Source organism: Delphinus delphis, chromosome 20 (assembly GCF_949987515.2).
Source record: "Delphinus delphis chromosome 20, mDelDel1.2, whole genome shotgun sequence".
Lineage (NCBI taxonomy): Eukaryota > Metazoa > Chordata > Mammalia > Artiodactyla > Delphinidae > Delphinus > Delphinus delphis.
Window position 1 is genome coordinate 3,356,798 of NC_082702.1, and position 23,024 is coordinate 3,379,821.

The window sequence follows — 23,024 nt, forward strand, 5'->3', positions numbered from 1 at the left end:
CAAGAAGGCTGTAGGTCTAGGGTCTGGGCAGTGTGGACTCGCTTCCCTGGAGCTGGGAGCACGGGGGCTTGCCTTCTGGGCACGGCCTTAGGGGAACTTAGAGGGTGGAGTGAAGTCTGTATCGGATTTGCTGGAGAATTTCACGCTTAGTCTCCTGTCTGGATATCTGAATAGCTGGGTCTCCGGAGAGGGTCTTCTGGGTCCTAGAACCCGATATCCTGGAGCCTGGTTCTATGGACAGTCCCGGGGTCTGGGGTGGGGAGAAGGGGTCTGTATGCCCGGTGGCTGCACTAGAAGGCAGAAAATCCTTGGGACCAGGATAAATATCCGTGGGCGCCCTGGTGGTTCCAGGCTGGGGCGGGACGAGGGCCGGGGCGGGGTTCTCCACCTTCCGAACACGCACGCGCACACACACATACACACTCTCAGGCTTTCTCTCACACACATATACACGCTTACACACACGCACACGGGCACATACACACCCCGGGCCGGCTCCGTTCGGCTGAGCCCCCGCCCCACAGCGCTCCGCGATCAGCACCCAGGACAGCGCCAGCCACACGCGTGCCGGGGCGGGGTCCGGGCGGGGCCGGCGCCTCGGTATCTCTCGGGAGGGTCCTGTCTAGCCACCGAGCAGGTAGGAGCCACTGGAACCCCCTCCCTAAGCCCCATCCTCATTTCCATCCCTAGAGAGATGGTGTGTGTATGTGCGCGCGTGTGTGTGTGTGTGTGTGTGTGGTGGCGGGGACACTGGGAGAGACCAGCAGATGGAGTGGGAGGGCTGGAGCCTGAAATAGGGAGAATGGGATTTAGAGACAGGTGTGGAGACAAAGAGCCAGAGGGAAGGGAGGAGCAGGCAGTGGAAGAGGGTGCGAGACCCCGGTAGACTGAGATCAGACAACAGGCAGAGGCCAGACAACCCAGACGGAGGAGCGGCGAGAAGCCGACGGGGAGACGGACCTCGATGTGGGGTCGAGAGAGGAATGGAGGCCGAGGCGGTCACGAGGACAGGTGTGAAGACAGAGCTCAGGGTGCGCGGAAGAGACAAACAGGCTGAAAAGGATGTGGTGGCCCAGCCAAGGCAGCAGGGCAGCCGCCCGCCCCTCACATTCCCCGCAAGAGTGGGAGAGGGAGGGCAGCCTGAGTCTTCACTCCCAGGGCCAGATGTGGAGGGAGGAGCCAGCCTTGGGCGCGTGGACAGACGCACGGGCAAGGCCGCGTCCTCCCCATCTTCGCTTGTCAGGGGTATCCGGGTCTGAGGTCCCAGGTGGGACGGGGAACCGAACCGGCTTGCGCCTCTGGGACTCGGCTTCTGTGCGTCAGCCCCGCCCGTTGTCCTGGCAACAGGCCGTTGCCGGGGCAACCAGCGCTACCTTCACCCCGCCCTCGTGGAGCCAGCCGTTGCTCTGGGCAACCCGGTGCGCTGGTTCCCACGCCCGCCCTCGCCCACTTCCGGTTCAGGCCCCGGGGAAGGGCAAGGAAGGGACAGAAGTCAGCGGGATTGGATTCCTGGAGGCCTTGGAGGGAGGGGGCGTCCCTTGGGATGAGACTTGGTCCTGGAATCCACCCCCAGCCCTCGCCCTCCGTCGCAGGAAGGCTGAAACAACAACCCCCAGCATGCCTCGCGGCGGTTGGCAGGTTCCCATACGGGACCATACGGCCCAGGGTGCCGATGGGAGTTGGAGTTCTTTGTTGTTCGGATGGCTCGACGGATGCACGGGGTGGGTGTGGGGGGACTAGAGCATTTGGGTGCCTCCGCAGAAAGAACAGTAAGACCCCGCCGCCATGTTCCCGGAGCCCCCAACACCGGGGCCTCCAGCGACCGACACGCCTCCTGACTCGAGTCGCATCAGCCACGGCCCTGGTGAGCGAAACCCGGGGTGGAGCGGAGGGAAAGCCAGGCTAGGATTCCCAGGGGCGGGGTTCGAACGGGTGAATTCAGGCTGGCGGGCTGGAAAATACGGGTGAGATTATAGTCGGCATCCTGGATTGGAATCTAAATGAAATGAAAAAGGAACAGGTTTGTGAGAAAATCAGGAACCAAATCAAGGGGTGTGGAATGGAATGGAACTGTGGATTGGTGAATTGGAAGGTCCACCTCTCCCTTCTTTTAAAGAGGGAGACTGAGGCCCAGAGAAGGGTTAAGCCTTCTAAAACACAGCGGTTGAGCAAAAAGATTAGAATGGGAGTAGAAGAGGAGGTGGAACTAATCCTAATAGGCAAGAAAATCTACATGGTGTCAGCCTGCCTTAGGTCTTCAAATAGTTTTATATGTGAGACCAGTTGGAAGGAAAACATGGGAATAAAATGGAATGGAAATGGCTGGAGGGAAAACAAGGCCAGGATTTCAGCTGACACGTGTCATACAGAATGAATCAGCCTGCTTGTCTCTCAGGGCCTCAATGTTTGCTGTTTCCATGTCCTCTGCAGTGCCCCCCTGGGCTCTGGCCACCATCGTGCTGGTCTCAGGCCTCCTCGTCTTCAGCTGCTGTTTCTGTCTCTACCGGAAGCGTTGTCGGAGGCGGATGGGCAAGAAGAGCCAGGCTCAAGCCCAGGTCCACCTTCAGGAAGTGAAGGAGCTGGGCCGGAGTTACATAGACAAGGTGTGGCCTGGCCCAGCCCCTCAGCCCTGCTCCTTCCTTCACCCTTACTCCTCTCAATGGCCCAGCAGCCTCAGTCCCTGCTCCTTCCCTCTTACACCCACTGTGTTTGCTCATCTCCCTTGTGTGTCTAGCCCTAACCTGGACCTGGGGACCTGGAGATAGACCAGACATTCACAAGAACCTCCAGCCTGGTGGGGAAGTCAGATGCTCATATAGACATTCAAAATACAGGGTGGTATGTGCCACATTAGAGGCAGTACAGGGCATATGGGAGCACAGAGAAACCACCTGACAGCCTAGGCGGTCTGAGAAGGCTTCCTGGAGGAGGTGACTTCTGTGTTGAGACCCAGAGGAACTCAGAATTAACTGAGAGCAGAGAGGACATTCTACCTCAAAGGAGGAGCATGTGTTGAGGCCTGGAATCCTGATTCTGAGGGATATTTGGAGAACAAAGAGTCATTCTTCACAATAGCTGGGGTATAGCATACAGATATCCTGTGCTCTAGGGTGAGGTTTCTGGAGAGCTCAGCAGTACCCATGTAATGAAGGTGATTGGGAGCCACAGAAGTTTTGAGTGGGAGAGGCACAAGGTCACATGGGCTTTAGGATGAATCCCTTGGAACCCTTGTGGAGGACAGGTCTGGGGCAAGGAGACAAGGGAGGAGGCTGTATGGCAGCCTTGAGAGGTTGAAGCAAACGCGAGTTGGAAGACGTCGTTGGCGTGGAAAGCTACAGGTGCAAGTATCTGAGCACTGGGCCTCTGAATGCAGAGTGGAATGAGGCTCTCCTGGGAGCCAGAGTCCTAGGTTTCCAACCCAGAGCAACCGGCTCTGTGACCTTGGGAAATTCACTGTTTGTCTCTGAGCCTCAAGTTTGTGGACCATAACTAGTATTTCCTTACCTCCCTTTTCAACAAATAGCTGTTAAAATTATTACCCTTAAGGGGTGTCCTTTAGGGCCCTTCATCCCTCTCCCCTAAGCCAGTGACTCCAAAGACCATCAGCATCAAAATCAGTTCAGGTACTTGTTGAAATGCAAATTCTGGATCTTGTGCCAGACCTACTGAATCAGAATCTCTGAAGCGAAGGCATTTTGCCACACTACTCAGGGGAATTCTGATTCACATTGCATTTTGAAAATCGGTGGCTTAGGTTAAGAAGTTTTCTGACTTTGTTGTTCTAGTTTAGAATGGCAAATACACACTAAATATGCCGTTTTTCCTCCATATTTTCTGTCCAAGATCACTGATCAATGTGGCAATTTGGACAATCATCCCAATACATCCATTAATGTGTGAACTAAAATCTGCATCCATCCTGCAGGCAATGAGACACTGTCAGTGCTTGTTTTTCTAGTCTAGTCGTGACAAGCACACTGCATGTGTGTCATCACGTCTATGCCCCACCGGTAGCAGGCATCACTAATAAAACACTGACAAACGTACCATACTGTTTTGCCATGGCTAGTCCCACCTGTGGCAGACATCACTAATCAAACACCGACTCTGCTTAGCTTGCAAGTGTTCAGGTATAGCTGGAGGGGATCTGTGAGTCTCCTTTGGCTTCTGCGCCTGGGTGGATATCACTATCAGGGGAAGAGTTCACCTGCCCTTGCCCCTGGCTCTCTAAGGTGCAGCCAGAAGTGGAGGAGCTGGAGCCGACACCATCTGGGCCAGGGCAGCAGGTGGCAGAGAAGCATGAACTAGGACGACTACAGTACTCACTGGATTATGATTTCCAGAGTGGCCAGGTGAGTGTGGAGGAGGGGAGATGCTTTGGAGGGGAGGGTCCCAGGGGTTCTAGCCCCTTCTTGGAGGAAGCTCTGGAAGGGAAGCTAAGACTAGGGTCCCCTTATCACTGTACAGCTGCTGGTGGGCATCGTGCAAGCTGAGGGATTGGCAGCCTTGGACCTAGGTGGCTCCTCTGACCCCTACGTGCGGGTTTACCTGCTGCCAGACAAACGGAGGCGGCACGAGACCAGGGTGCATCGGCAGACGCTGAACCCACACTTTGGGGAGAACTTTGCCTTCAAGGTGAGCTCGTGGCCTCAGTGCTTTATGCCCGGCAGCCTGTCCCCAGTCTCTGAAACACTTGGGACCGATATCTTCGGCTTTTACTGGTGGCAGCTACCCGCTCTGGGGACTATTCCACTGGACCCTGCGTTGTCCCTTTGGGGGGCACTACTGGCCCCTGGACTGCTTCGTTGGTCCTTGGGCTGTCCCATTTGGGGTCCATAGGCACCCCCCTAACTGTTCCTTGGGACCCTCGCTGCCCCCACTCATCGCCTTCCACCTGGATGTGCTGTGTCCCACTTCCTACTCTCACCGTGTGCTTTCTTTGCGTCCCCCTTCCCCCAGGTCCCCTACGTGGAGCTGGGGGGCAGGGTACTGGTCATGGCAGTATACGACTTCGACCGCTTCTCCCGCAACGACTCCATTGGGGAGGTGCGGGTCCCCATGAGCTCCGTGGACTTGGGGCGGCCAGTGCTGACCTGGCGGGAGCTGCAGGCGGCTCCTCGGGAGGAGGTGAGCACGCGTGGCCACGCCCCCACATCTGGCCACGCCCACCTCAACCCCGGGCCAATCAGATCACAGGCCTCCGCGATCCTCTGGGCTCCAGCACTTCCACCTGCTGCAGAAGAGTAGCTCCCAGGTCTATCCTGGTGGATCAACGCCTCCCCTCGGCAGTCCCCCTCGGATTGTACCACCCGGGTCTTAACTCTGGACCATACCATTTCAACACGAGGGGGAGGGAAGAAAAATTGCAGAGGGGTTGGATGCGGAGCCCCTGTTCCGGTGATGAGTTCCTCTCCATCTTTTAGCAGGAGAAACTAGGTGACATTTGCTTCTCCCTCCGCTATGTCCCCACGGCCGGGAAGCTCACCGTCATCGTCCTGGAGGCTAAAAACCTGAAGAAGATGGATGTAGCAGGGCTGTCAGGTGTGTGGGAAGCAAGCAAATGGTGATGATGGTCGGGGGAGGTTCTCTGGCTAAGGTTCTGGCAGTGTCTGGGCCCCGAGGGTCTCATAGGGGAGAGGGGGATCCCGGCTGTCATGGAGGATTTAGATTCTATTTGGGCACAGAGAAAGGGAGACCTGAGGGGTCCATGGGCTGTCTCTGTGTTGTTCCAAAGAAGAGTCTCATGCATTCCCCTCAATCTGATCCCTTTGGACTCACCAGAGTGGTGGGGTTATAAGATCCCTCCTCCCTCTCCCCAGATCCGTATGTCAAGGTCCACCTGCTGCAGGGTGGCAAAAAGGTGCGGAAGAAGAAAACGACCATCAAGAAGAATACTCTGAACCCCTATTACAACGAGGCCTTCAGCTTCGAGGTGCCCTGTGACCAGGTCCAGGTGAGCTCAGACCTGCCCATAGCCCCTGCCAGAGCAGCCCTTACCCCGGAGTCCCAGGCCCTTAGAAACCCCCGTTGCTAAGGGAAGGGAGACTCCTTAGCAACCCTGAGAAGCCAGGTCTTGGAGGTCTGATTGTGTTCTCAATCTCAGTTTCTCCCATGAGGACCAGGAAGCCCCACCCCCAAGCAAGACCAGGGTGCCCCTTGCCCTCAGGAGCTCTGGTTACTGAGAAAAAGAGACTTCCCCACAACCCTAAGGCCCGGCCCCTCCACCCATTTCAAAGTCTTGAAGATTTGCCCCCCTTAGGAGGCTGACCCTAAGGGGCCTCCTAACAACCCCTGAGCAACGGGGTCCTGAGAGTTTATCTCCGCCCCCTCTCCTGGTCCAAGCTCCAGATGAAGCCTTAGCCCAGGGGCCTAGGAAGACCCCTCAGAATGAGGGTTGTGAGGGAGAGGGTCTCCTTAGCAATGAAATCTGAGTCCCTCACATTACCTCCTTACCCCACTCTCTGTCTCTTCTTCCTCCCCTGCCCACCTCAGAAGGTTCAGGTGGAGCTGACTGTGCTGGACTATGACAAGCTGGGCAAGAACGAGGCCATCGGGAGGGTGGCCGTAGGGGCAGCGGCCGGGGGCGCTGGGCTGCGGCACTGGGCAGACATGCTGGCCAACCCCCGGCGGCCCATCGCCCAGTGGCACTCGCTGCGGCCCCCTGACCGAGTGAGGCCACCGCCAGCACCCTGATCCCCACCCTCAAGCCCCTGACCCCAGACTCCTGTCCAAAGCCACGTCCATGCCCACCTTTAAGCCTTCTCTGAACGCTAACACCCCCCCCCACTCTACCCATTCCTGCCTTCTCCCCATCCCCATTATGCCAATCATGATGACCTGCCAACTCCCCCAATATGGTACATGCCCCAAAGCCCCAGGGACCCCTGGGGGAGGAGGGGAGCAGTCTGGTCTCCCGCCATCCCAGGGTCTCGCCCTCTGCTTTGACAATCAGTGATCCCAGCCTACTATCCCCTTGGCTCCCAGTATCCCTTTTCCTGCACAGTATCACCCACTCCTGTCCCCGGTCTGATTCCTGCACCTCTCCTGGGACCAAATAAATACTCAGCAACTTTGCTGGCCTGGACCGGTGCTCCTTGATGGAGGTGGGTAGGGGTGAAGACTGGGAACCCAGGAGGGACCCTCCAGGGGTGGGACCACACAAGGGCAGGGATAGGGCTGCCTATCCTGGAAACACACATGGAAACTCACCCACCCACTCATCCATCCATCCTTTCACCCACTCACTCTCCCATTCACTCCATCACTTATTCATTCACTCACCCCTCCAAGCTTCAGCTTCCTCACCTGAAAAAAATCATGATAATACTAACACCTACTGTACATTTGCTGTGAGGAGTCAATGAGAATTCACTTAGTTATTCATGAATTTATCTGCTCCCTCACCCATGATTTACATAGATTTTCGTACCCATATTTCCCTCCCTCCCTTTCTTTCTTCCTTGCATCATCCATCCTTTCTATATTCCCTGAGGCCCTCTGTATGCCAGCTTCTGTTGGGAGCTCGGGACCCCCAAATAGATGCAAATCCAGACTTTACTTCCAAGCAACTTATTGTCATCAAGGAAACAAAGTAGATATGCAGCGTCTAGGAATAAAATCCCCAGAGAATGAGAGAAAGGGCAAGATTTCCTCAGGGAGACACAGTAGTTCCAGCTACACCTCATTCTTTTTGCAACAAATTCTTTCTCTCAGTCTGTGTCTAGGAAAGTTGATCATGTTATTGGCTTCTCCCCCGTCTCATCCCAGACAGGATTTCATGTGACGGACAAAGGTCCATGACATTTGGCAAGAGAGCTCTCTGAGCATCAGGTAAAGTGGAAAATGAGCCAACAAGTACTGCCATGTGCTAAGGAAAGGGGCAGAACTTACCCCTGAGCTTCCTGGTAGCCAATGGGAAAAGGGAAATCTGATCAGTTACCTAGGTTGTGAGGTCCATGAAATTTAAAAAGTTCCTCCAAAGGAATGCAATAATTTCTCATGTGTGAGTGAGTGGGGGGCATCTTTATAACGACAGTACTATGTATATGTTATTACTATTACTGCTACTACTTTTGATAATAATCCTCACAGCAACCTCATTAAATAGACACGATTATTATTCCCAGTTGACAAATGAGGAAACTGTGCTTCAGGGAATTAACATGACCTGCTCGGGATCATACATCCAGGAAGTCCTTCTCTAAATCCTGGGGTTGAATCTGTTCTGAGTTAGATGATGACACTAGGATCCCTGGGTCTATGTCTCCACAAGTAAGCAGACAAATGAGAAGTATAAAACCATTACAAGTGGCGACCAAACTGGGAAGGAAACCAGTAAGGGCTCAGATCATTTAAAAAGGGTTGTCAGGGACAGCTTCTCTGAAGAAGTAGTGTTTAGGCTGTGATATGAATGACCAGAAGGCATGAGGCTTCCAAAGATGAAGGGGAAATACGATGGAATATGATCCAGTCACAAAAAGGAATGAAGTAACTGATTCATGCTATAGCATAGATGAACCTTGAAAACACGATTTTAACCAGACATAAAAGGCCACATATTGTATGATTCCAACTATATGAAGTATCTAGAATAGGCAAATCCACAGAGAAGAAAAAAGTAGACTAGTGGTTTTCAGGGACTAGGGAGAGGGATAAATGAGGAGGGACTGATTAATGAGTATGGGGTCTCCTTATGGCATGATGAGCAATTTCTGGAACTAGATAGTGGTGATGGTTGCACAATACTGTGAATGTACTAAACATCATTAATTGTAAGCTTCGTATTGTGTGTATTTTAACACACACACACAAAGATGAGGGGGAAGAGAATTCCATACAGAAGGAACCCCAAGTTCCTTGCAAAGGCCCTGGGGGCAAGAACAGGCTTGATGTATTCTCAAAAGAGCCAGGAGGCCAGTGTGGCTGGAGAGGAGCATCAGGGTGGATGTATGGGGGTGGAGGTGGGGACATGACGTAAGAGACACAGCCAAGAGCCAGATCACACAGGAACTAGGAGGTGAAGCTAAGGAACTGGGATTGTATCTACCTGCAGTGAGAAACCTCAGTAGGGTTTTAGAGGGAAGTGGCATGGCTTGGTTCACATTTCAGATTACTCTGGCTCCTCCGTGGAGGAAACGTTGTGGAGAGTGGCGGTGATGAAGATAAAAGACATTAAGCCTCACTGGAGAAAGTCAGGATCTGGGGCTCTAGTGGGCTGAAGGCTGACTCAGGAGGGGCCCAGGTTGGCTGGCCCACTCCTGGAGGGTTGCTGAAAACTCAGCCTTCATTTCCTTCCCACTAACCAGAACTGTCCTCAGCAGGCAGGTGGACCTTCTTTCAACCCACCACACTCCTGCTAGTTGCATGTTACCTTTCCCATTTTACAGAACATGACACTGAGGCAGAGAGGGTGACTGACTTGGCTAAGTTCATGTAGCAGGGTGAGGAGAGGGGACAGAGAACCGAGGCTCCTTGGGTGCTGTGCCCTGGGCTGGGTGCTGGGGATGATCTGGAGATGTGTCTCGCTGGAGTCCCTGCCCTTGTGGAACTCACAGACAGGTTAAGTCACCTGGCCGAGTTCTCTCAGCCAGCAAGTGACAGGACAAGGTGTAAACCCAGCCATGGCTGGCACCAAAAGCCACATTCTCAAGCGTCCTCAACCCCAGATATAAAGTACTGGGAGTCACAGGGTAGACTACAGTGGCCATCTGCTGAAAAAGCAGGAGCAGAAATCAGGAAGATCCCTGGCTAAGGTTAGAAGGATTTGGAGTTTTCCAGGGGGAGAAGGGGAGGATGTTAGAAGGAGCAACACAAGCCATAAAGGGACTTCCCTGGTGGTTCAGTAGCTAAGACTCCACACTCCCAATGCTCCCAAGGCAGGGTGCCCAGGTTCGATCCCTGGTCAGGGAACTAGATCTCACATGCCGCAACTAAAAGATGCCATGTGCTGCAACTAAAAAAAAAAAAAAAAACGATCCTGCGTGCCACAACTAAGACCTGGCTCAGCCAAGTAAATAAATAAATAAATAATAAATAAACAACAACACAAGCCATATAGACCTGGAGACAACAGAGAACTTGGTGTGGTTCCTGAGGTGTGCTGTTACCATCTCTCTGAAGCCCTGTTGTGTAGCTTGCCCCCTTCCATGGTGTAAATACTGTCACTGTGGCTGATTTCAAGCCACCGATGTGAAGTCTGAATATAGAGTTGAGAAGAGATGCCTACTACCACACCATCCTATAGTATTTCCCAGAGTAGAACAAGGGTCCCAAAATTTAAGGCAAAGCCAAAACAAAAACAAACTCACCAAAACCAACACACCCGGTAATCAAGATAGAAAGTATTTTAATGCAATTTTTTTTAAAAATTTAAAGACAGGATCTGACCCTTCACTTGGACCTCTCTGCCTTATCCTAATCCTGGCCCTTGTTCTAATAAAACTTTATTTACAAAAATAGACAGCCCATGGTCCTAGTTTGCCAACTTCATTTTTTAAACTATCGCATGAAAATAGCATTTCCTTCTTACAGGTACAATAGCTGTAAATAACCTTAAGACCATCAATAATTGTAAAATATAATAAAGTAGGAAGTGATGAGTTTTGAGTATGATTACTTTTATTTTAATGTATTTTATTGGAATTTAATTTTTAGTAAAAAGTTTAATTTTTAGTAATGATTGTGTGTAAAACCAGGTCATAAAATTCCTGAAAATGTAGCAACCGGAGCCAGTGCTAGCTGGCCTCAGTACTTCGCTGTGTTTTTCTCACCTGGAGAGAAGCCCTGTGTGATAGAGCCAGGGTGTGAGGGGAAATGGGGCCACAGAGGTCTATAGTTTATGGTCTAAGCCACCTCAGTTTAATTTGGGTTGATCAAGATTCTGTTCCGTTCTAAATTTGAATCGGCCCAGGCCTCCAGCTTCCAGAAATTTGGATCGCCCCCAGCTCCGCCCCAGCCTCTTCCGGCCCCGCCCCTTCCCCTTCAGCGCCGTCGTCATGACAACCGCGTCCTCTCGCCCACCGCTCCCACAAACCCTTAGCGCTCCCATTGGCTAAAAGTTTGCAACGGGCAGGTCTCCCTCGCTCTCATTGGTCAGTTTATGGCGGTGGTGCCAGCCCGCACACTCCTATTGGCCGACTGATTGAAAAGGGCGGGGACTATGGGCAGCAGTTGTGTAGGGGCCTTCGGATCCCAGCGCCGCACCGAGAGGGGAGGGAGGGGACGTCTCGGGTTATTTAGAAGGATAAAGGTGAGGGGGCTGTGAAAGGGGCGAGAAGTCAGCGGAGGTGAGAGGGGAATGGGTGTGCAATGCAGACACGATATTTGGGGATTCCCGGGTTGTTTGTCCCGCAGGGAGATGACCACACCAGCGGGCTCGGGCACTGGCTTCGGCTCTGTGTCCTGGTGGGGCCTGTCCCCGGCGGTTGACCTGCAGGCTGAGAGTGAGTCGCCCACACAGGACTACAAATCATCCGACACAGCGGCTACTTTCACAGCCTGGCAGACACTAACGTTCTGGCGCTAACGTTCTCTGAGGGTCCAAGGGCGGGGGGCGCCCTCCAGTGGACAGCCTAGATACCTCTGCGAACTACGAGTCCCAGAATGCTTAGAGGCACAGCTCCTTTTAAAACCAAGGCCAGGGCTTTCCTCGTGGCGCAGTGGTTGAGAGTCCGCCTGCCGATGCAGGGCACACGGCTTCGTGCCCCGGTCCGGGAGGATCCCACATGCCGCGGAGCGGCTGGTCCCGTGAGCCATGGCCGCTGAGCCTGCGCGTCCGGAGCCTGTGCTCCGCAACGGGAGAGGCCACAACAGTGAGAAGCCCGCGTACCGCAAAAAAAACCAAAAAAACAAGGCCAGGGGTGCAAGTCCTGCTGGGAGTTGTAGTTCATCGTGCTGGGGGGTGGCTGCAGGGGGCGTTCTCCAGGCCACCAACCCCAGCCCGCTGTCGTCTTGTCAGGTCCTCCTGTGGACCCAGACTCACAGGCCGATACAGAGCACGGGACCCCCGAGCTAAATGTGCTGCTGTTGGGCTCCGTGGATGGGCGACACCTGCTACGGACCCTGACCCGGGCGGCTCTCTGGCCTCGAAGGAGGTTCCGTGTAAGCTGGGATTATGGGGTCCTGGAAGGAGGAGGATGAAGATAAGAGCACAGATTCCTGAGTCCTTGAGGGAGGAGGGAGCTGGGGACCCAGACTCCTAGGTCCTGAGGAGGGAAGGGGCTGGTGTTCGGGACTCCTGGGTTGAAGCGAGAGGAAGAGCCTAAGGATCAAGTCTCCTGAGTAGTGATGGGGAGGAGGGTTCTGAGTGCCCACACTCCTGTGTTTAAAGGAGTGGGGCTGGTGTACAGGTCTCCTGGGTCCTGTGGAAGGAGGGGGCTGAGGTTTCTCGCTCCAGGGTCTCCTAGGGGCCAGGAACACAGGTCTCACAATCATTTTTCCCTGTCCATCCTTCCAGTTTTATGTGCTGGAGAATAATATGGAAGCTGTAGCCCGACACATGCTGATTTTCAGCCTAGCCCTGGAGGATCCTGAGAAGATGGGGTTGCAAGGTCAGCAAATACCCGGCAATCTGGCCCCCAGCTCCTTCCCCCTCCCTGCAGGAATTCTGGCATTTCAAGGGTGCGGTTAAACATTTTGGACATTGTTCCGTATTTCATCACTTGCTCACTTGTTTGGTAGCCTTAGAGCCTCAGCTTTTCCCACCTTTGAAATGGGGATAAAAGATAATACTTCCTAGAATCATTTAGGGAATTCCAGGAGAAAAGCCACATAAAACTCTCAGAACTGTGCATGACACAGTGTAAGCATTCAAAACCTCTTAGCGAGGGAGAAGCCCAAAAGAGATCAAAGGGCTTCCTGAGAGGTAGTGAGTCCCCCAGATGTGGGGAGGGTTTGGCTGAGCTGAGCTCAGTCCTGCCCAAAGCCTGAGTCCTGAGTCTCCCTTAGTTAGAGGTGTGCACCCCAGGGAATCTGCGTGGAGGAAGCGGCCTTGGAAGTGGGATTATAAGGAGGAGGGGGAGAAGGAGGATTTGGGTGGGAAATGATTATTTCCCAGTAACAAAAACTTCAGTTTAGTGCCTAGAGCAGAGTGTAGACTCAGGCAGGCTGTATTCAAATTCTGACTCTGTTTGCTGTGTGACCTTAGTTGCGGCAGGCGAACTCTTAGTTGCAGCATGCATGTAGGATCTAGTTCCCTGACCAGGGATCGAACCCGGGCCGCCTGCATTGGGAGCTCCGGAGTCTTATCCACTGCGCCACCAGGGAAGTCCCTTTTATAAGATTCTTAACTAAAATGAAAATATTCAACACTTTAACACACATAAATCTTCATCTCCATCTATATCTATATAAAACTTTTCCATTTTTAAGGCAAGGGAAACAAACATGAAATTCAGGATTGGGGTTACCTGCAGGGGGTGGGAAGGAATAGGCGAGGAGACCTAGGTGGGGTGTAAGTTATTCTTCGTGTTCTAGCTATTCGGGTGGGTAGGGAGTTTGCCTGGGTCCGTTGTGCTGATTACACGACTATGGAATAAGAAGATCACTATAAAGTGGGTATGCGTCATCCGCACGGGTCTCATTTCTGGGCTCACTCCTCTGCCCCCTCCTCTAATTTTCTCCCCCCTCCCCGCAGAGAGGAGCGAGACCTTCCTGGAGGTGTGGGGGAACGCGCTGCTGCGCCCCTCTGTGGCCGCCTTCGTGCGCACCCAGGCCGGCCGCCTGGCTCGCCTCGTCCCGGAGCCCGATCGCCTGGCGGAGCAGCTGCCCTGGCTCAGCCTGGGCGCCCTCAAGGTGCCGCCGCCCGGCCCGCGACCGTCACCGGCGTGGATCCGGGTGGCGGTGGGAAGAATGGGGATAAGCAGTCCAAAAGGGTTTGCGTTGATGGATAGAGCTGAGGGCTCCCCGGCTCCCACAGTGGGATATGGCCCTGGGGGTGGCTTCTACTCTTGGAGCCTCAGTTTCTTCATCTGAGAAAAAAGAGAATCGTTCCCACGCCCTGGGAGGGAAGGGAGGATCAGGTAAGAGAAGCCGCGGTCCCTGCAGCCGCCTCTCTCTCGTTCTCTCTCCACGCGGGCCTGGTCGTGCAGTTCCGCGAGCGCGACGCCCTGGAGGCCGTGTTTCGTTTCTGGGCCGGAGGGGAGAAGGGGCCCGAGGCTTTCCCCATGAGCCGCCTGTGGGACTCGAGGCTGCGCCACTACCTGGGCTCCCGGTACGACGCCCGGCGCGGTGTCAGCGACTGGGACCTGCACATGAAGCTGCATGATCGCGGGGTGAGGGCTGGGAGGAGGGGCCTGGGGTCTCCAGTCCTGGGTGTGTAGGAGGAGGGGCTGCGGCTTGAGGAAGCAGCGGTTGGGGGCCCCGAATCCTGGGTCTGAAGGAAAAGGGTGCCAGAGGCCCTCAGTGCTGGGTCTTTGGGAGGAGATCCTGGGATCCATATACCAGATTCACTGAGGCCTCTTTTCTTGCATCCCCCCACTCCAGGCCCGAGTCATCCACACCAGTGAGTTCCGGCGCTGGAGGGACACAGGAGTCGCCTTTGAACTCAGAGACTCCAGCGCTTATCACGTGCCCAACAGGACCCTGGCGTCCGGTCGCCTCCTGAGCCACGTGCGAGTCCACTCCCTGCCCTGGCTGCTGCTTGTTTTCGGGGGCCCAGGAGTCGGAGTCCCCAACATCGACCTCACCCGTCTCCTCTCTCCCTGATTTCCCAGCGCGGGGAGCGTGTAGCAGCGCGCGGGTACTGGGGGGACATCGTCACAGGGCCCTTCGTGGCCTTCGGCATCGAAGCGGACGACGAGACCCTCCTGAAGACCAGCAACGGTCAGCCTATCAAGGTTTGAGGCTGGAGGTGCTGGGGCTGGAGGCGAGTTCGCGAGGCCCCGCCCCCTATGCGCCCCCTCTCTACTTCCTAGGGCCAGTATGGAAGTGTAAGCTTGCCCATCAGATGCTAGCTCTGGGTGTGGGGGAGTGTGGGGATGGCGTACTCTAAGCCTCTCCCCTGCCATTCCGGCCCCGCGGTCCTAGCCCCGCATCCCGCCACGCCCTTTCTCCCCCAAAGACCGCGGGCGAGATCACGCAGCACAACGTGACGGAGCTGTTCCGAGCGATGGCCGCCTGGGGGCGCCCGAGAGCCACCCAGGGAGACCCGGCGCAGGTGCAAGGCGACGCGGATGGAAGCCCGGAGCCTGGTAAGCGACGGACTCAGCCTTCTTCCTTGAGATGGAATTGGGGCTCGGGTGATCATGTCTGGGAGAGAATGGGACCCGGACCCCCGTCCCGAGCTTCAGGCTCCTGGTGTTTCAAGTCCAAGCATGAACTGGTATGGTATCTAATGCCTGGACAGGTGACCTCCCCTTCCCGACATCCGGTCTATTTTTCTCTCTTCTCTTTGAGCTTCTCTCCCTTTGCTAAATCCTGACACCATCCTTAGCATTCTGAATTCCAGTAGTAGAATTCTCATCCTACCTGCAGAAGTCCAAGAGGCTGAGAACATTTTAACAAGGTTAAGCTGGGTCCCAGCTTAACGCTGGAGAGCCCTCCCCCCCAAATCTGGTCGTGCCTCCTTCCACCCATCCCCTAACTTGGCCCTCCCGGGTGAATGGATGTCTTGTGTGGCCATGGGCCAACCACTCTCTTTTCTTCTCTTGAATCTCAGTTGCCTGGTCTGTAAAATGGGTCTCTGTGTGCCAGGCCAATCCTCCCAGAATTTTCCAGGAATCTGCCTAAGAGGAAGGATGAGAAAGGGCTTGAAGACGGACAAGGCGAGTCATCTCCAAGTTTTGTCTGTTTGCCTAACCCTGCCAGTCTTCCCTTCCCCAGCAGCCCCTGTCCCGGAATCCTTCACTGTCCACTTCCTGTCCCTCGGTTCTGCCCAGACCCTCCACCACAAGAGCTGCTACAAGGGACGGTTCCAGCTTCTCTACGTGGCTTGTGGGTAAGAGTGCCTGGGAGGTTCCCAGATTTTCCTCCCCCAACCCCTCCTCCCTCAGACCCAGGAATCCAAGTCTCCAGACCCTCCTTAATCAGTGTCTAGGTCCCCAGCCCGCCTCTTCCCTCAGGACCTAAAAGTCTGAGCCTCAGCCCTCCCCTTTTTCTCTCTGCAGGATGGTCCATCTTCTCAGCCCTGAGCTCGGTGCCTGCGTGGCCCCCGGAGGACGCCTCATTGTAGAATTAGCCCAGTGAGCCAGCGGAGAGCAGGGCGGGGAACTTCCAGGCTGGGGGTGGAAAGCCAGGTCCCCTAACACGCTGCTTCCTGGTTCCAGGTTCCTAGTGGACCTGCGGCAGGAGCAGCTGCAGGGGTTCTCCACCCGGGTCGGGGAGCTAGCACAGGCGGCTGGATTCGCCCCACAGCCGGGGGCCAGGAGCTCGCAGACCTTCGCGCGCTTCTACAAGGCCGGAGACTCTGCTCCCAGCCACAAGGACCCAGCTGTGGGATCTGGGACTCCGCCCCCTGAAGTCCTGGTCCCGCCCCTTGAGGCAACCAACCCTCCCCCCGAGGACCTGACCCAGCCCCTTGAAGGCGGGATCCCACCCTCTGAACCCCTCAAACAGCCTTCAGAGTCTCAGGCTTCACTGTTGGAGGCTTTGGTTCCACCCACAGGGAGTCAGACCCCCAAACCAGAGAGTCTGACTGTACCTCCGGAGACCAACTCCCCAATCCCTAACTTCTAAAGTCGGGCCCTAGAATCAGAACGCGCCTCTAGAATACTCAATTACACTCCCAGCATTCTCAGCGCCAGAGGTGTCGCTAGAATTTCAGATTCCATTCCTGGGATTCTATATTTTATTCCTAGAATTCTAGATTGTTCTCTTGAGTTCTACATTCCACTCCCAAGACTCTAAAACCAGCCTGGAGATCCGGCCCTGGGGCTCAGGCCCTCTGCGTGGTCCCCTCATCCCCAGGCATCCCATTCCTAACTAGGGGCTGGGGTGTCTCCTCTCACAGGCTGGTCAACACTAGGGTGGTCCAAGTAAAGAGAGCCAGATCCTCTTCTCCGTGTGTCCGTGTGTCTTTCCTGCCCTCAGTCTGTCTCCAAGGGCTGGGAGAGGGGAGGGGCAGGAGTGTTCAAGAGAAGAGACTCGAGACCAGATTTCTGGGTTCCCAAGAGGGCTAGGGGTGAATTTCTCCGTGCTGCCTGCTGAGAGCCTGGGCACCCCACACCTGGATTCTCAAATAAATCAGCAAAATTTATGGATTGGCTAACAGGTTTGGGGCACTGAAACTGACCATAACATGGTAAAAAAAAGTTCTAGCCCTCAAGGAGAATTACAATTTAGTGAGGGGGCGGGGCCTAGACTCCTGGGTCTGAAGGAGGAGGACGTTGGGGGTCCGAACTCTTGTGTCAGAGGGAAGAGGGGCTGGGGGCCTGGACTCCTGTGTCAGAAGGAGGAGGGTTTTGGGGGCCTGGACACCCATCGGGGTCTGAGGATGGAGAGGTTGGGGGTCTGGACTCCTAGGTGGGAGGAGGGAGGGGCTGGATTCCCAGGCCGCCAAGGTGGAGAGGTGATCCAGCTGGAGCATGGCCCGCCCCAGCCCTCACGCGCCCCGTTATCTCGAATCCTGGGCAGGGAGGGGAGGGGGCAGCAATATATTTAGTCTCTGTCCTCGCCCTTTATCTCAGTGTCCTCAGTGAGGCTTGAGCAGACCGGACGAGACAGAAGCCCCAGGGGCCTTCAAGGTCACTCCGGACGCCCCCTCACTGACCCTCCAAGAGCCCCTTGTCCCCTGCTCTGCCTTCCGCAACCCCTGGCTTGAGACTCAGCATGGCGGACCGGTGAGTAATTGGTAACCGGGACTCCTGAGAACCGAGGCAGTGGCGGATAGGGGGGTGATCCCTTGGGTTCCTGTGAGGGGCGAGAGCTGCGAGGTTGGATTCCAGGCCTGAGAAGGGAGGTAGGGACAGGACTCCTGGGCATCGGAATGAGGTAAGAGTCTGGGAATCCGACCCAGAGGAGCCGAGAAGCGGCAGCTGGCGGGCCGGACCTGTCGGTCAGAGGGGCCTCTGGGGTCCCTTAGGACACGGCGTGGACAGGACCCAGGCCTACCATTAATCCCCTTTTCCTGGTTTCTCTCCCTCCAGGAGCGGCGATGCGGTGAGAGTCGGCGTGGGCTGGACCCGCCTGGCCGGGGAGGGCGCTGCCGGGAGGGCTCTGGGGCGAGAGGCTGCAGCCCTGGAAGACTGCATGGAGAGGGGCTGGGGAGGGGGGGGGTCCCTGTGATAACTCAGCTCCGTTCCCCAAATCCCAGGCGGAGGACCCGCCTCCCGCGCCACCCCCTGTACGACGCCGCTCCTCAGCCAACTACCGCGCCTACGCCACGGAGCCGCACGCCAAGGTGAGGGCGGGGCCAGCGCGGTGGGCGGAGCCGGGCGGGACTTCGCGGGATCTGGATTCGGATTCTTAGGTTACCCGCGGCTGGGGGAGGAGAGGCGGAGCCAGGGCCTTTACCGGACTTTGGTCGAGGGCGGAGCCCAAGCGGATGAGGCGCTTCAGGGGCGGAGTTTATCAGAGGGCTGGGCTCTGTTTGGTGAGAGCTTGCCTATGGGCGGAGTCCCGCTGCCCGTGGGAACTGAGATTGCTTAGAGATGGTGGGGGGAGGTGCGTAGCCAGAGACAGCACATTGGTGGATGGGAATGAGGGGCGTGGCTTCCCGTAGACTGAAGGCTGGAGTTGGAGGCGGGACTAAATCTGGACCCGGCTTGAGGGGGCGGGTTCTGAAGCTCCTCCCGGCGTCCTCCTTCGGATCCTCCTCGCTCATCCTTCCTTGCCCTGTGTCACCCCGGCAGAAAAAGTCTAAGATCTCCGCCTCGAGAAAACTGCAGCTGAAGGTGCGATGCGCCTGGGGAGAGCGCCTAGGTGTCTTCAGGGGGCGGGGCTTGGAAGTTGGGTGGGGCTTCGGAAGAGCAGGTGGGCGGGAGGCCCTGAAAGGGAGGGGCGGGGCCTTGGAATGATGGACATCAACCTTGGGGGGTTCAGGTCTCTGGAAGCAGGCCTGGGATTAGAGGACGGGGCCCGGCGGGGGTGGCTATCCCGCTCTGTCCTCATCCCCATACCTGTGCTGCCATACCCGTCGTGCCCTCCCCAGACCCTGATGCTGCAGATTGCGAAACAGGAGCTGGAGCGTGAAGCAGAGGAGCGGCGAGGAGAGAAGGGGCGTGTTCTGAGCACGCGGTGCCAGCCTCTGGAGCTGGCCGGGCTGGGCTTCGCGGATCTGCAGGTACCGGCTCCAATCAGGGACTCCTGCCTAGCCCGGCATCTGAGTTTCCTACTGTCCGGTCTTGCATCCCTTAGGACTCAGGGGTACAGTTACTATGCCCCCTTTCTGCTCAGGACCTTCGGGTACACTTTCCCAATTCTTACCCTCAGGAGTTCAGAAATGTGGCCTGCAGCTGCCTACAATCTCAAAACCCAGAGGTCGGTTCCTCCAACCCACTCCAGTCCAGATTCTCAGAACACCTGGCTCTGGAGTTCTGCTTTGTTCGCAGTCCCCCAGGGTCTGGCTTCAATCTACTCCTCCAGGACCAGATGTCCAGGTCCCCAGCTCCTCCTCCCTCAGACCCCAGGAGTCCAGAACCCCAGCCTTCCCCCCACCACGCACACTACATTCCTCCACCAGGACTTGTGCCGACAGCTCCACGCCCGCGTGGACAAGGTGGATGAGGAGAGATACGACGTGGAGGTGAAAGTCACTAAGAACATCACAGAGGTGGGAGACACTGGGCCGTCTGGGTCGCTTCAGGATGGGAGGTGATGCCTGGGGCTCTGGTCTCAGCCTGGACCCTTGCAGCTGCTTAGACACCAGGAGACCCAGGACAACTCTGTGAGCCTGGCAGGGAGGGGGCAGAAGGATGAGTACAATACGGTCAGGGAATGCTGTTCTAGGCAGAGGGAACAGCACATGCAAAACCCAAGAGGTGGGAAAGCGGAAAATATGTTTGTGAAAATGTGTGGCTGGAGCCTCAAGTGTTGGTAAGTGAGTTCAGGTGTGGGCCAGGGAACTGTGAGATGCATGTAGCTGGACTGGGATGTGTCAGTAGTTTTCAGAGATGAGGGTGGGGCAGATCAGGTTCCAATTTCAGGATGGGGAGCTTGGATTTTGTCTCGAAGGTGGTAGGAGCCTAAGCTAGGTAGAACCTGGATCGGGATAGGAGGGAAGTGCAGGGTGGAAGAGTGAGGCAAGGAGGAAGTGGAAGGAGGGGTCTCCACCTCTCTTTATGGCTGCTACCAGATCGCAGATCTGACCCAGAAGATCTTTGACCTTCGGGGCAAGTTTAAGCGGCCCACTCTGCGTAGAGTGCGGATCTCTGCAGATGCCATGATGCAGGCACTGCTGGGGACCAGGGCTAAGGAGTCCTTAGACCTGCGGGCCCACCTCAAGCAGGTGAAGAAGGAGGACACGGAGAAGGTGAGTGTGGCTACAGGTCCAGGAAAGGGGGTGCTTAGGGGAGAAGGGGTGTGTGTGTGAGCAATTCTAGGGACTAGCCTGAGGGCAGGTGGCAGTTGGAGTTGTGGGGAGAAGTATCTGGTAAGGGTCTTCCACAGGAAGTACAGGAGGGGCACAGGAAATGCAAGAGGAAGACAGAATGTAGAAGTGGAAAACAGGAAGTGCATTAGGGAGAATGGAAATGGCAAGGAGTCAGGAAGTGCATGATGTCTGCAGGATGTTTGTGAGAGAAAAGGAGTGCAGGAGGGAGATAGGAAGTCCAAGAGGGAAACGGGAAGCGCAGGAGGAAGACAGGAAGTGCAGGAGGGACACAGGAAATGCAGAGGGGAGACAGGAAGTGCAGGAGGGACACAGGAAATGCAGAGGGGAGACAGGAAGTGCAGGAGGGACACAGGAAATGCAGAGGGGAGACAGGAAGTGCAGGAAGGACACAGGAAGTCCAAGAGGGAGACAGGAAGTACAGCAGGGAGACAGGAAGTGGGGCAAATTGGAAGGGATCTTCTGAGGGGACAAGAAGTGTTCCAGAACCAGACTGTGTGATGGGCGTCCAGAATAGAGTGGCCCAGCAGGCGGGAGGGCAAGTGGAGGATATCTGAGAGCCTGTAGACCAGGAAGACACCCTAACCTCTGACCCATTCCTCCAGGAAAACCGGGAGGTAGGAGACTGGCGCAAGAACATCGATGCGCTCAGTGGAATGGAAGGCCGCAAGAAAAAGTTTGAGGGCTGAGCCGGCCTGTGCACAGCCCTGGCCCTGGCCCTGAGGATGGCCCCGAGGAATAAAGCTTCTCTCTGAGCTGGGAGTGGCTGTGTGTCTATTACCAGGGGCGCTTAGGTGTGAGAGAGGCGGGAGAACTGAGGGCCAGGCTCCCCCAAAGCCACAGCGCACATCAGGAGCAGAGCTGGGTCTCCACGTGGAGCTGCACAGAGGTGCCGAGACCAGGGCCCAAAGGCAGACACACAGAGACACGGACAGACTGTCAGTGACCCCGGGAGAAAGAGCCAGACCCAAAGGGAGAGGAAAAACAGGCGGAGATTCATGGGAAGAAGTGCACAGAAAGGGGAAACAGACAGATATACACAGAGAGACAGAGATGACCTCGCCCTGGAAGAGACAGAAATAAGGACCCACAGAGGGAGAACTGCAGATACAAAGAGACACCCCCCCACACCACACACACACACACACAAGAACTAGAAAGATAAAAACAGACACAGAGCTAAAGACACAGAAACCGAGTCACAGAGAAGCACAGGGACACCTGGAGACACAGACCAATAGCCAGACATCAAGAGAGGCAGATACGCAGAGACACCCGCGGAAATGCAGAGAGAAAAACTGGCGGCACAGAGACGGGCAGAGTGAAGAACTCAGAGACAGAGATGGAGAGAGAGCCCCAAAGCCAACCCCTGAGAAATGCATAGAATGAAATGCGGAGAGAGACAGACACTGGCACGGAGGGGTGAGGAAGCCTCTAGAGTTCAAGGTTGTGGATTGGCTGGGAAGGGAGAGGGGCTACCAAAAAAGATCAGTGTCCGACGGAGGTGGGGAGTGTGAGGTCCTGTGGGCCTGACACACCCCCTCCCCCTCCCCTCCTCCTCCCCCTCACACACCTGTTTCCCTGCTTTAGCGCCTGTTGTCACCAGGGTGGAATCCTGGTGGCAGACAAAGGGATGGGGGTGGGGAGGGGGGACAGAGAGATGGACAGAGACAGAGGTGGGGAGACGGAGAAGCTGAGACAGACACACACAGAGAAACACAGACGAAGAGTCACAGAGACCAAGGAGAGATAGAGACAGGGAAATGGGGTATGGGAAGTGGAGGCCCAGAGAGACACAGAGAAAGGGACCCCGTCATGGAGCGAGAAGGGGTCCCTTGTAACCTTTTCATCAATAAGCGTCCTCCAAGGGGCTTCGGAGCATAGTGTGCCGTGTGATCTGGGAGATGTGGAGCCCGAGGGTGGCCTGACCCAGCCCGGGGTTCCTGGACAATGCTTTTGGGATGGAGGAGAGGCCTTGGAACAGCCAGGGGGTGCCTCTATCCCGAAAGTGGAGCCAGAGTGGGGGCAGGGCAGCCTCTGAGTGTGAGGAAAGGAATTCTCTACCCCTCCCTCTCCCCCTGGGGCGGGGCTGAGCCTCCCACTATAAACGGGGGGTGCTTCAGCCTGCCCAGCAAGACTACCCCACCGCTCACACCTCTGCAGACGCAGCCTCAGGTAAGGGTCCCAGAGGAACTGGGGATGGAAGGGAACGTATCAGGACTTGGGGGTTACAGAAGCTGGGAGTGCAGGGTTTGGGGGTCCCAGAATATAAGGACCTCGGAGGTCTGAGTCTGAGGGAATCTCAGAAACTGGGAGTCCCTGGGCTTGGATGACAGACAGTCTGGGTGTCAGAACTGGGGGGCAGTGTCTCAGAATCTGACGATTTAGGAATTGAGGTCGCGGAATCTCATGTCTCATGATGGGAGGTATTAGAATTTGTAATGTCATATTTGGGGGTTTCATGAATCAGTCCCCTGAGTTTATGCATCCAGATTTTGGGGTCTCACAGTCCCGAGGTTTCAGAATTTAGGGGATGTCAAGA

General features: G+C 55.7%; 3 protein-coding genes across 8 annotated transcripts; all 3 read left to right on the plus strand.

Annotated features, from left to right (window-relative positions):
- Positions 1-402: 402 nt before the first annotated feature.
- Positions 403-7,073, plus strand: SYT5 (synaptotagmin 5). 4 transcript variants are annotated; one of them, XM_060000687.1, is made up of 9 exons: positions 403-637; positions 1,762-1,864; positions 2,431-2,603; positions 4,233-4,352; positions 4,468-4,635; positions 4,960-5,127; positions 5,424-5,541; positions 5,820-5,953; positions 6,493-7,073. In XM_060000687.1, exons 2-9 carry the CDS (start codon positions 1,786-1,788, stop codon positions 6,691-6,693), a joined length of 1,161 nt encoding a protein of 386 aa, XP_059856670.1. In that variant the 5' UTR covers positions 403-637; positions 1,762-1,785; the 3' UTR covers positions 6,694-7,073. The 4 variants fall into 4 exon arrangements, with proteins under 4 accessions (XP_059856670.1, XP_059856672.1, XP_059856673.1 ...); XM_060000689.1 differs by having other exon boundaries at positions 5,427-5,541; XM_060000688.2 differs by lacking the exon at positions 403-637 and adding an exon at positions 926-1,011.
- A 4,283-nt stretch (positions 7,074-11,356) lies between these two features.
- On the plus strand, positions 11,357-17,279 carry DNAAF3 (dynein axonemal assembly factor 3). 2 transcript variants are annotated; one of them, XM_060000999.1, is made up of 11 exons: positions 11,357-11,441; positions 11,957-12,099; positions 12,455-12,548; positions 13,634-13,791; positions 14,088-14,270; positions 14,482-14,607; positions 14,712-14,834; positions 15,059-15,188; positions 15,820-15,934; positions 16,104-16,178; positions 16,263-17,279. In XM_060000999.1, the coding sequence occupies exons 1-11, from the start codon at positions 11,357-11,359 to the stop codon at positions 16,669-16,671; spliced, it is 1,641 nt and encodes a 546-aa protein (XP_059856982.1). In that variant the 3' UTR covers positions 16,672-17,279. The 2 variants fall into 2 exon arrangements, with proteins under 2 accessions (XP_059856982.1, XP_059856983.1); XM_060001000.1 differs by lacking the exon at positions 11,357-11,441 and adding an exon at positions 11,667-11,810.
- Positions 17,280-17,621: 342 nt separating this feature from the next.
- On the plus strand, positions 17,622-21,237 carry TNNI3 (troponin I3, cardiac type). 2 transcript variants are annotated; one of them, XM_060001002.1, is made up of 8 exons: positions 17,622-17,774; positions 18,081-18,093; positions 18,248-18,334; positions 18,786-18,827; positions 19,085-19,216; positions 19,616-19,705; positions 20,228-20,404; positions 21,088-21,237. In XM_060001002.1, the coding sequence occupies exons 1-8, from the start codon at positions 17,764-17,766 to the stop codon at positions 21,169-21,171; spliced, it is 636 nt and encodes a 211-aa protein (XP_059856985.1). In that variant the 5' UTR covers positions 17,622-17,763; the 3' UTR covers positions 21,172-21,237. The 2 variants fall into 2 exon arrangements, with proteins under 2 accessions (XP_059856985.1, XP_059856984.1); XM_060001001.1 differs by lacking the exons at positions 17,622-17,774; positions 18,081-18,093; positions 18,248-18,334 and having other exon boundaries at positions 18,612-18,827.
- Positions 21,238-23,024: the final 1,787 nt, after the last annotated feature.